Source organism: Lactuca serriola, chromosome 9 (assembly GCF_051521515.1).
Source record: "Lactuca serriola cultivar US96UC23 chromosome 9, Lser_US96UC23_V15, whole genome shotgun sequence".
Taxonomy (NCBI): domain Eukaryota; kingdom Viridiplantae; phylum Streptophyta; class Magnoliopsida; order Asterales; family Asteraceae; genus Lactuca; species Lactuca serriola.
In genome coordinates this window covers 103,400,150-103,412,170 of record NC_136416.1, presented here as the reverse complement: position 1 = coordinate 103,412,170, position 12,021 = coordinate 103,400,150, and the positions used below count along the sequence as shown (strand labels likewise).

Here is a 12,021-nt window from a genome sequence, read left to right as displayed (position 1 = left end):
CATCCAAAGCTTGTAAATCCTAAATCTATCATGTAGAATTGAAATCAACATAAATAAACAAGTAGGAATGTTACCTTTCAATTGTAGCTTGAAAATCCTTGCCTTTGAGAGCTCAGTATCACAAATGTAATACCTCTAATCAATCACAAACACCACAAACAATTAGAGAATGTTAGAGAGAGAGGAGTATGAGGGATAGTTTCGGCTCTAGAGATCCTTAGGATTCAATGTAGCCGAAAATTGGATACCAAGGGGTCATTATATATGTGAGGAATTAGGGTTTCAGTCAAATACCTAATTCTGTTGCTTAAGCCCTAAGCGCCCATAGGAAACTTCCAGAACACCAAGCCTTGGACGAAATCCTTATGGGCTTCCATAAGATTTCGTCCACCTCTTACCCAAGAGGTCCTCAGCCCATTATTCAATTATCTTATAATTATAATACCAGTCCCCTTAATTCAATTAACCTCTTTTGACAACACAATTAATTCTAAATTAATTCTTGACCAATGTTAATTAAATAATATGATTTCTCTTTTAATATATTATTCACATAATATATTAATAAATCACATTCCGCTCATACAGCTCCCAGCCAGCAAGCAGTTAGCCTTCCTCTACAAGGAATGGAAGTGTGGATTCCGTCTGAGAATGGTTTCAGTCCAAACCTTTTGAGGTGTGTAATGCATAGCTAAAAAAACTTCAGTCACTATCTGAATGACTAAACAAATACCAGCTAACGGAGCATGAGCGGAACGGAACGGTATCAAGTCTATTAGTCGGAGAGGTCGTTCCGCTCATGCTCCTTGAGAGGAAAGAAAGAGCTCGACTGGGGGGGCGGTTTGGTTTCATGCAAGGCCCACTCACACAATCTTTGCCAACAGATAGGAGCATTCGTTGGAACCAATATCCTCTTTCTCCATTATTCATCCAATCAAGTTGATTTGGTGAAGACAACCCAAAAAGATCATGCTACTATCGGGTCAAGTACATACCAAATATAGTTATGGGCTTAGACACCTAATCCAACATAAAAACCCAACAAAAAGTTGCTTACGTCACCACATAGAACAATATATGTCAAGTGCAAAAATAGGGAATGTAAAATACTATAAATGAAATAAAATAAAATTATACAGCTACCCATTAAATACAACCAATTTCTACCTAAGTCTAATCTATCAGTTCCACTTCTAAATAATGGCAGTATTAATTAGGGCATTGGAAACGTCATCTAGCACAACAAGCCATCTATATACTTCATAACACCATCGTTATTTCATTACTTCCCCACTTACAACTTCTAGCAGATACCACCTGCAAACAAAAGAACCATGAAGCCACAAGAAATGGAGAACATCCTCGAGCTTCTCATTCAACAACTGTGAAATGAAAAGCTCTCTCTAGAAAACCTGCAAGACGAATACATTAAGCACCAAAAAAAAAGACAGAGTAGTGGATGAAATGAGTCGCCGCCCCAGGTACAACAACTTTCTGAATATGGAGAAGATACTTCTCGATAACAAGTATAAAATGACCAAAATGATCGGAGTTGTCCATGACCTGAAGAAAAAAACGGATGCCATGATCGGACAATCTGAAAAAAGAAATGAAAAAGCTTTCCGATGACGATCTGCCATGCATGTAGCTGGTTCAAAGGTCAAGAAGGTTGGTTTTTTTCTCGCATAAATTGCGTTCTTTTGGTGTTCTATATATATGTAATGACAAGCCACCGTCTTTCTTCTAATTTCATTAATATACTCACATGTTAATGGACAACTTACTCACATGTTAATGGACAACTTTTGTCTAATATTTGCTTATTTCTGTTATGCTTTCTTACTTCATTCGGTCACCCTTCATTCTCCTAAGCTTCTAATTTAAATCCATAATGTCAATCAAACAATAACCACACTACAACAAAATATAACACAAAACACGTAACTCACGACAGACCAAACTACGTACCACAAATGACAAAAACACATCGTCAATAATCCCCTTAACACTCATTATAAGTCTGTAACCTAACGTCTTCTATCGATTTCTATGTTGTTATCATATCCAAACCCTGCAAGTTCCTTATCTAGTTAGGATAAAGGTAATATTTCATTAATAAAGGTAATTTCCAAATAGACAAAGGAAATATTTCATTAATAAAGGTAATTTCCAAATAGATAAAGGAAATATTTCATTTCTCCCAAAATAAATAACCTCTATCGATTACATAAATTTCATTACAACATTTAATTTAATTTAATAATAAATAATCATATACGAGTTTCAAGAACCGAAATCGAAACACGTGGTGTTAAGTTAAGTCACAAATCACAAAGCAAGAAAACGACGTGGTATTCTACAGGTTACTTCCTATAAGTAACCTCTATTTCTCTCTCTTCCGAAAACCCTCGACGAATCTTCTTCTTCTCTCTCAAATGGACTGTTTGGGGCTACTCCTCCTCTCTCTTGTTCTCACCTCTCTTTCTCCGGCGACTAGTTTCAGCCTTCAGGACCCCAAATTTCCGTCGACTCAAGCGAGGAAGCTGATCAGAGAACTCAATTTGTTCCCCAAACACTCAATCAACATCGTCGATCGCGATGTCACCAACCGTTCGTCTAATCTCGGTTCGAAGATAGTCGAGAAGCCTTTTAAATTCCCCAATCTCGTTGATGCAGACAGCGTCACCCTTGAAGATTTAGGTCATCATGCTGGTTATTACCAGATTGAACACTCTCATGATGCTCAGTATATTCCTAAAACCCTATCTACTCTAATTACTGCCATATATTTTGTGATTCATGATTATCCTGAAATGTTTCCTTTGAACAGTTTTCTGATATCATGATTATTGATGAACTTTTCTTTCCTTATTCGTAAATCAGTAAGCGTACTTTATATCATTAATCGTGTTAAGTTAGACTGATATTTTTGTAAAGGATTTTGAAAAGCTTTTGAATATGAAGAGATTGGATAAGGAATTGCAGTTTGTTCCTTCGCTGTGAACCTAACATATAAATGCTACTGTATCACCGCTTCATATAGCAAATCGACTAAATCGTAGATTGTTATGGACCTACTATTACTGTTTTTCAACCATGATGGATCACGTGTTCATGTGCAGTTAATTCTATTCGTAGCTAACTATCCATTTTTGTCATAGATGCAGTTTATTTGATAACTTTCTATATTCAGAAACAGTTTGATTTATTCATTACCCTCATTTTCACTAGCATCTAAGAATGATGTTTGGATTATTTGTAGGATGTTTTACTTTTACTTCGAATCACGCAACAGTACAAAGGACCCTGTTGTTATCTGGTTGACTGGAGGACCAGGCTGTAGCAGTGAGCTTGCTCTTTTCTATGAAAACGGTCCTTTCAAAATCGGAGATAACTTGACTCTTGTATGGAACGAGTATGGGTGGGACCAGGTGATAGTTTATTGGTTGAATATTATTTACCATTTGATGATTTTTTAGTGCTCCTTTTTTCCTATTTCTTGTATGTTATACACAGCAATTAATAATATTGATGTGTAAATTCAGGCATCAAATCTAATCTATGTTGACCAACCTACTGGAACTGGCTTTAGTTACAGCTCTGATAAAAGAGACATTCGCCATGATGAACAAGGAGTCAGTGATGACTTATACGACTTCTTACAGGTCTGTTTCTTTCCTCTCCATGTTGTTATCCAAATTCTAAGTATTCTTCAAATGGGTCTTAGTAATGACCTTTGTTAAATGACATATTTGCCCTTGACTCTTGGCTATCTTAGTTGTAGTGTTGAACTCTACAGATGGTTTTTATATCGATATAATTCTTTTTCAGGCCTTTTTCACAGAGCATCCTGAACTTGTGGACAATGACTTTTATATTACTGGAGAATCATATGCTGGACATTACATTCCTGCTGTTGCTTCTCGAGTCCACAAAGGAAACAAAAACAAGGAAGGGATACACATAAACCTGAAGGTATCTCTTTGTTTTTTTTTAAATAAATATTTGTTTTATCAGTTGAGTTTGTGTATTGAGTTTCTGAGTTTATAAAGGGATTTGCCATTGGAAATGGACTCACTGATCCAGCAATTCAGTACAAGGCATATACTGATTATGCATTGGACATGGGGATAATTACAGAGTCTCAATCTAAACGAATCAACTTGATAGTTCCTGTGTGTGAAGCAGCAATAAAGCTTTGTGGTAATGTCTCATCCTCTCTCTCTCTCTCTCACACACACACACATACACACATAGTAATTGGGAACTTTCTCCTACTGATAATTTTTTTTATCCTTGTGGTTTCTTTCTAGGCACTGATGGGACAGTCTCTTGTATGGCTGCATACTTGGTTTGCAACACCATTTTTAGTTCAATCACTAATATAGCAGGCAAAATCAATGTAAGAAAATCTGATTCTTTGTCTTTAATTATTACATTGAATGTCACTAGTACGACACTATCTAACCTAACATTACATGACACTCATTCATAATTTGGGTTTTTCAGTACTATGACATAAGAAAGGAGTGTATAGGAAGCCTGTGCTATGACTTCTCAGACATGGAGACACTTTTAAACATGAAACCTGTTAGGAAAGCACTTGGAGTTGGAGACATAGAGTTTGTTTCGTGTAGCACAAGTGTCTATCAGGCCTTGCTTATGGACTGGATGAAAGATCTCGAGACTGGCATTCCTGCTCTCCTTGAAGATGGAATTAAATTGCTTGTATATGCTGGGGAATACGACCTTATTTGTAACTGGCTCGGTTAGTTTTCACTCAACACTTTTTCTCAAATTAATTTTTAAGCAGGGCAGGACATGACATGACATGACAGAACAGGTTGTACCACATTAGACTTAAGATTCAGACATGACATAACATAACAGGTTGTAGCGCATTAGACTAAGACTATGACTGATGTGATGGAATGCTTGTATTTATTTTTGTTTTTTATTTTAAAAAAGGTAATTCGAGATGGGTTCATGCTATGGAATGGAGTGGAACGAAAGAGTTTGGTGCATCTCCTGAACTTCCTTTTGAAGTCTCGGGATCTGAAGCTGGATTGCTCAAAAGCTATGGTCCACTCAGTTTCATCAAGGTATGGTCACCCCCAAAAAAGGTGGAACAGAGAAGAATACTGATATACTGATAATGATGTGAATGAAACAGGTTCATGATGCTGGGCATATGGTTCCTATGGATCAACCGGAGGCAGCTCTGGAGATGCTAAAGAGGTGGATAGGGGACTCGCTTCCCAAAACACCAATGGAGCCTAAATCTTTGGTTTCCTCTATATGATGATAATGATACAATCATTATCAATCTATCACTATGCAATGCATGGGTCTGTGTCTGTTGTTTGTAAATAATGTTGGTTGCCTTGACTTGACTATCAACTTTATAGGCTTTTAACTAACCCTGTTGCACCCTTAAGAGTAGGACTCATAAAAGCATCTTTTAGCCGCTTTTTTCTTCTTTTGTGGATTGCAAATGTTCTTAAACAATCACAGTGGATGTGTTGCTATATTTCCTTACCTGAGATTACCTTCATCCAAACCCCAACAAAAGTTTTTATAAATGGAAATGTCATTCAGTTATTGTTAAGTTGAAACAAATGCTCTGGTTCTCGCCTTTGAGAAAAATTAAATTTTAACTACAGATTTTGGTTTAACATCAAGACAATGGGGAAGAAAGAAACAGTAGTGAGATACACTCTAGTAAAAAAATGATACAACGCAACCTTTTATTAGCAAATCAGGAATTTACAGGGCATCAAGTTCTCTTATGTTAATAAATGCTGAAGATTTTGACAATCTAAATATTTTGAGGCGATGAAAAGACAAATGAATCATAATTTCCAGTTGTGGCTGTGCAATTGACCATAGTCCATAGATGCTGTTATGTCAGTTCTGGATTTTTCAGGGATTATAACCGGTTGAAGCGCAATAGAAAGGAAAATTAAATTGATGAACACAAAGTATCTTCCACTAAAAAAAATCCGTCACAAAGACAACAAATGCAATGTTATTTTGATGTAAACGAAGATCTTATTATTAGGGGAAACACGAAGAATTATAAATATGTCGACAAGTTAAAAGCCTAACCATTATTTAAAACCTCAAGTTGTACCCATGCCATCAAAAAGTACAACTACTCAAACGTAAAGTACAACTTGATTCTTCCTAAAGTACAAGAAAACCAACTATTTACTCAAAATAAATATTGAAAGAAGTCACTCACCAGTCACAGTCACAAGTGACCACTATTATGTATGCCATCCGTCATGGAAGTGAGCGTTCTTGGACGACCTAAAAGTCTCTAGAAACTTCATCGCCGTTTCCATCTCTTCATTTTGCCTTGATTTGTCCCAATTGTGTTCAGCAGCCAATAGCTCAATGACACGTGGCAATGCATAGTTTGCTGCATCTGTATCCAGGAAAGCAAGTCTAGATCTTCTAGCAATAAAATCTACGGCAGATTCACAGTATTCATTCCGAGCACAGTATGCCACCTCAGCTTCAAGATACGGGTACCCGTGGGCTAGCCTCTTCCCTAGATTTTCATTCTACACAAATCCCCATTGTAATAAAAAAAACATGAAAGTAGAATTTAGTCTTAAACTTAAGAAATGGAATGACAAATTTGCAAGTTTGGTCCCTATGGTATGTCAAAAATTAGATGGTTAATCCAAAAAGTTTTGGGGTTGCACCGGTGGTCCAAAAGGTTTGATTTGTTGTAGAACATCCAATTTTTTACATACCATAAGGACCAAACTTGCAATTTTGTCAATTGGAATAGATAAAGGGAAAACCTGAGCAATGGAAGCTACTCTTTGGGACATGGTACCATAAGAGTGAGACAAATGTTTTGCTGCAGCAGTGTCCATCACTCCACGAACTAATGTCCCATTTTGTGTATTCTTCATGCGTACATATTCTTGAGCAAGCACAGTGAAAAATGCTGGGTCCCACCCGTCTCCACCCACAAGACATAAATTGGATGTCAAACATTTATTCAATGGATTTAATTTCCCCGACTTAATAGCTGCATCCACTGCATCTTCAGCCATACTGCAAAATTAGGTTAACGTTAAGTTAGTATTACCCACGTGTTGTTTCTTTCTCTTTTTTTTTTACTTGAAAAAGAACACCTTCTATATGTAGTCCACTTTCCACCAGTAATAGTGACCAAACCAGGGAAATCTTCACATACAACGTGATCCCTTGAAATGCTTTCTGTGTTCTTTGCATTTGGATCCATTGCTAGTGGCCGAATCCCACTCCAAGCAGACAAAACATCCATACGTCGGACCTATTCAATTATTCCCATAAAGAATAACATCTAAATTGGTATTATAAACAAATAAGCGAAAGTGAAATTAATGATGTGAAATGAAAGTGGGATGCTATTATAAACAAATAAGCGAAAGTGAAATTGAAATTGAGAAACAAACCTTAACATTAAGATAATCACGTATGGCATCTAGAATGAACTCGATTTCATCCTCTCGAGGTTCTGGTAACATTGTAATTTTGGTGTTGGAGTCGGTTGTCCCAGCAACTGTCCTCCCCAACCATGGGAGCATGAACACAACACGTCCGTCTTTTGTTTTAGGGACTATCAATCCCATTCCTTGTGGAGAATAATAGTCTGGAAGCACAATGTGGACCCCACTGCTAGGGCAAATCATGGATTTTGCATCTTTATCGGCTAGTTTTCTTACCGAGTCGCAAAATGGTCCACCCGCATTCACAATAACTTTTGCGTAGCTATCAAACTCTTTTCCTATATATATTCCCAACTCAAAAAAATATCTTCAAGAAAAGAATTATAATATACAAATATTAGGTGTTGTTTCTTTTTTAATTAAGTCCTGTATGGATAAAGTGTTGTATATATAAGGTTTTGTTTCTTTTCCAGGTTGAATAACCATCCAAACGAGACTAAATGACCATTTTACTGTTATACATTCTAAAAATCAAAGTTCACAATATTCATCAATTTTAATGTGAGAAGGGCAAATAGGTACAAAGTTCATGTCTAAATAAATTAAGTGTAGTTCTTTTGGCTTATAACCGAGTAAGTCATTATGTCTAAATAACTCAAAAGAAAACAGCAATGTATAGCTGTCTAGATTAAGTGTTAAACCCATTAAGCTCATTAAGTAAAAAAGAAACAAACCTATAATTAAAAAAAAATGACTTAATTTGATAAGCTACATATGGGTGTTTCTTTATGAATTAATACAGAAAGAACGCCTTACTTGAAAGTTAAGAAATGAGGCTTTTCCCATTAAGTCTTAACTTTTTACATATTTTCCCTTCCATTTCCTCAAGTGTGCTATTATTTTCTCAAACATGTTTTAATAATCATTTATCTAGACACAACACATAATAGAAGATCTTTTTCATGAAAAAGCTCATAAATAAAACCTCTACATTTCTCCACAATAGGTAAGCTTTTTCAATACACTTTCATCACAAGAGCTTGTTAATCAACAAGCTCAACACAAGAGTTGAGCTTGTTAATTAACAAGCTCAATGAAAAAGCTACTCCAATAGCTTTTTTTCATTTTTCAAGAGCTTTTTAGTTTGAAAAAGCTCCTATTACGGATGCTCATAATGAGAAAAAAAAATGGCATAAGTGTTGCTTGTTGTACCTGATAAGTTATCCCGAATTCGTGCTCCAATAACCCTACCTTTACCATTTTCTCTCAACAATTCCACAACCTCAGCATGATTAAGAACAGCTGCACCAGCTAGAGCAGCAGTGCAAGCTAATCCAACATTAACCCGTGAATCATTCATTTGTCCATCATAATACACCACTGTTCCTTTCAAACTTCTATCGTTACCCTTTCTTGCAAGTGTGGGGAAAAGTTCAGAAGACTCTTGTGCAGAATAATACCTTGAAAGATGCAGTAAATGTCTTCCTGCAACTAGATCATACATTTTCAGACCCACCCAATAGTACACTGTCTCAAACCAACCAAAACATGGTGTCATGCAAGGTAAAGCATGACACAGGTGTGGAGCATTATCAATAACCTGTTTACGCTCCAACAGAGCATGAAAAACTAACTTTAGCTGCCCATAATCTAAATTGAACACAGCTTTCTCCAAGTATCGAACTCCTGAAAGAGATGAAGGAGATATTTCAGTTGATATCTTTCACATGCTACAAAATACTATTATTTGTATCAGAGAAATTCATTTCGAATGTACAAATTGTGTTTATTCCGTAATTAAAAAAGCCATTCTAACATATGTAACTATTTAGCATAAGACATGATGCAATTGAAAGTGATGAACAAATTGGAAGAGAGAAGATAACGATTCAATTAAAATTAGGAAAATCAAAATCAATTTTGAATCTTCTAGAAATGAGTTTGATCGATCATAACAATCAAAATCAGATTCCGTATGCGATACGTACCTCCGTGAATAAGCTTCGTGGACCGCGACGAGGTACCGGAAGAGAAGTCCTCTCGTTCCACAAGGCCGACGCGTAGGCCTCTGGTGGCGGCATCAAGAGCGACGCCGCAGCCGGTAGCACCGCCACCAATGACAAGAATGTCGAGCGGATTACCGGAAGTAGCGGCGGATAGAGACGATTCTTGTGAGGCACGAGACGGAACAACCGCGGCAGGGTCGGTGATCCTCCTCCGTAACGCCTCCAACGCTGTACCACCTCCACGGTCGCTTGCAGATACGGAGGTATCACGTAGTGTCATATAAGAACCGCCGACGGCGACGGCAAGTGCACCGGCGGTGACGCTTACGCGCCGAGCGCGAAAAAGCCTCGCCATACTTTTCTTGTCCAAACGTGATGAGAAAGAGATAGAGAGAGAATGAGTGAAGAAAGTGGGAAATCAAAAAGGAAAACTGAAATCGAAAATTAACATGATGCCACCTCTCCAGGTGATTAAGCATGCAAAGGTGCGTTTCTTATCAATGAGCGTGTAAATAGTTGCTATTTTTTATTTATTTATTTTTTTTTTGACAAAATTAATATATTATCCCATTAATTAAAGGGTTAAAGGGAGGAATTTTATATTGAAATCGAGCAACAAATTCCTTTGATATTTTGAAGGCTTCATATGAAAATCAAAATGAGACCGTATAATTTTATTTTTGTAAAATGTTATAAAGTAAATTTTTAACACTAAATTCAAATTTTGAAGTTTACAAAAAACTTATTTGATCTCCATAATGCATTACATAAAGTAGAAAGTTGATAATAAGCACAGCATAATAAAGTGTTAGATAATCGGATTTTATATAAACAACTTTTTAAAAGAGATAAACATGTTACTATTTTCTAAACATCGATCTTCTAGCATTTTTAAAAACAAATTCATCTATTATACTTTCATAATCAATATTTTCAAGAAATTCGTTCTCAATTGAAATCAAAAGTTAAACGTTTAACATCTCATGAGACATGGTATACTGTAAATAAGATTTCAACAGTTTTAGTTTTGAAATGCTTTTTTCTACTAATGCAATTGTAATGGGAACAATCAACAAAATTATGTATGCCAGACAAGAAACCGAATAAGTGTTTAACCTCTTCAAGAATTTTAGTATTGTGTTGGCTGTGTTATGTCTGGCAAAAAAATTTGTAACAATTCCTTTTCACCGAATAATTTGAATAAATCATCACCATTGATGACAAAGATATGACTATTTCGTGAACTCTTTTCAAGATTTTTTGTAACTTGCCTTTAGCTCGTCAATTTTCAGTAACTTCTAACTTTTTTGTTGAGAATAAGAAACCAAAAATATCTTCATATTGTTTTGTATTGCTCAAACTTTTAGCTTGATCAACTATATACACAAAATATTAAACCCTAAATGATTCTTGGGGCGAAAGTTCATGTACTTGTTCTAATGATTCAACATCACTCTCGTCACACTGTCTTTTTTTAATAGTTCTTATTATTATTATCAATTTCTAAATCGGGAGTTATATCTCTAGCACAATCTAAAGCTTTCTCAAATAGTCAAGTCTTTGCTCTTGGTAGTCTTTAAAGAATTGTTAATTTGAGAAAGTTTAGTTTAACTAGGTGTTCAGGTAAGTGGAAATGGGACTACTAAAGTCATAAAAATGGCGGGGAGGACTAAATATGGGAATGGATAATTATTAATTGCAAGACTTATAAAATGATGGCATTTTGTGAAAAATAAAAGTTGTGTGGCCAAATTAGGATAAGGGGAATTTGAAATAAGACCCATCCCTACTTTCTTTCTCATTCTCTTGTGGAACACGATTTAGGATATCTGGAAAAAGCTCCATAGCTATTTTAGAGAATTTGTTGGTAACATAGATGGAGTTTTGAAGGAGTTGAAGCAATAAAGGTTAGATAAAAAGGTGTACAACTTGGAGAGGTAATTAAGATCACTAGTTCTCCTTATTTCTTCATAAATCTCGAATTAGGGTTTCGTGTGATCACCAAATCCAAAATTTGAATATATTCATAGAGTTCTAGTAGTTATTGAATGTCGAATCAAATGTTAGATATGTTTCTAGCATCCCTCTTTGAATTTTAGAGCTTTATTCAACATTTGATGGAGCTTATGATTCTCAAACCCTAGATCATAAGAAATCTGAATTTGACAAGGTATGTAATGTTTTGTTTAAGTAAGAAGGCTAGAAACATGTGTTTTGATTACCATTGAATCATTACTTCATCAAAGAAATGCTATATTCAATCTTCATGGATGAATTGATGATTAAAGCCCTAAACCCATGTATAGTGTTGTACTTAAGCTTCATTGAGTTGTACATTAGCTATGTAACTTGTAATTGATGTAAATCTAGAGTATCAATGTTATTATATTATTCATATTTTGATTCTAGTTAGGATTCCATGGTTTTTTCCTTTGAAAATGTAATTGAAATTGACAATTCCAATGGTGGAAACACCATTAGAACGGAATAAAGAGTTTTTGGGAATAATGTTGACCATCAAAACGATAAAATGATTTTGGAAATGAAACATGAAAGACAAATCT

General features: G+C 35.6%; 2 protein-coding genes across 2 annotated transcripts; one reads left to right on the top strand and one right to left on the bottom strand.

Annotated features, from left to right (window-relative positions):
* The first annotated feature begins 2,386 nt into the window (after window positions 1-2,386).
* LOC145073793 (serine carboxypeptidase-like) lies at window positions 2,387-5,538 on the top strand. Its single transcript, XM_079020285.1, has 9 exons — window positions 2,387-2,746; window positions 3,263-3,431; window positions 3,546-3,665; window positions 3,832-3,975; window positions 4,053-4,203; window positions 4,314-4,402; window positions 4,510-4,768; window positions 4,969-5,102; window positions 5,174-5,538. The coding sequence occupies exons 1-9, from the start codon at window positions 2,436-2,438 to the stop codon at window positions 5,300-5,302; spliced, it is 1,506 nt and encodes a 501-aa protein (XP_078876411.1). The 5' UTR covers window positions 2,387-2,435; the 3' UTR covers window positions 5,303-5,538.
* Window positions 5,539-6,085: 547 nt separating this feature from the next.
* On the bottom strand, window positions 6,086-9,927 carry LOC145073792 (glycerol-3-phosphate dehydrogenase SDP6, mitochondrial-like). The gene is made up of 6 exons (XM_079020284.1): window positions 9,440-9,927; window positions 8,664-9,137; window positions 7,458-7,789; window positions 7,155-7,315; window positions 6,816-7,074; window positions 6,086-6,569 (listed from the first exon to the last, which is right to left on the bottom strand). Exons 1-6 carry the CDS (start codon window positions 9,810-9,812, stop codon window positions 6,270-6,272), a joined length of 1,899 nt encoding a protein of 632 aa, XP_078876410.1. The 5' UTR covers window positions 9,813-9,927; the 3' UTR covers window positions 6,086-6,269.
* Window positions 9,928-12,021: the final 2,094 nt, after the last annotated feature.

Coding starts and splice junctions, on each gene's coding strand:
- LOC145073793 (XM_079020285.1), top strand. CDS start 2,436: ATGGACTGTTTGGGGCTACTCCTCCTCTCTCTTGTTCTCACCTCTCTT. Junction 3,432..3,545: donor ACGAGTATGGGTGGGACCAG/GTGATAGTTTAT, acceptor GTGTAAATTCAG/GCATCAAATCTAATCTATGT. Junction 4,769..4,968: donor CCTTATTTGTAACTGGCTCG/GTTAGTTTTCAC, acceptor ATTTTAAAAAAG/GTAATTCGAGATGGGTTCAT.
- LOC145073792 (XM_079020284.1), bottom strand. CDS start 9,812: ATGGCGAGGCTTTTTCGCGCTCGGCGCGTAAGCGTCACCGCCGGTGCA. Junction 9,138..9,439: donor CACGAAGCTTATTCACGGAG/GTACGTATCGCA, acceptor CATCTCTTTCAG/GAGTTCGATACTTGGAGAAA. Junction 7,316..7,457: donor GTGATTATCTTAATGTTAAG/GTTTGTTTCTCA, acceptor ATAATTGAATAG/GTCCGACGTATGGATGTTTT.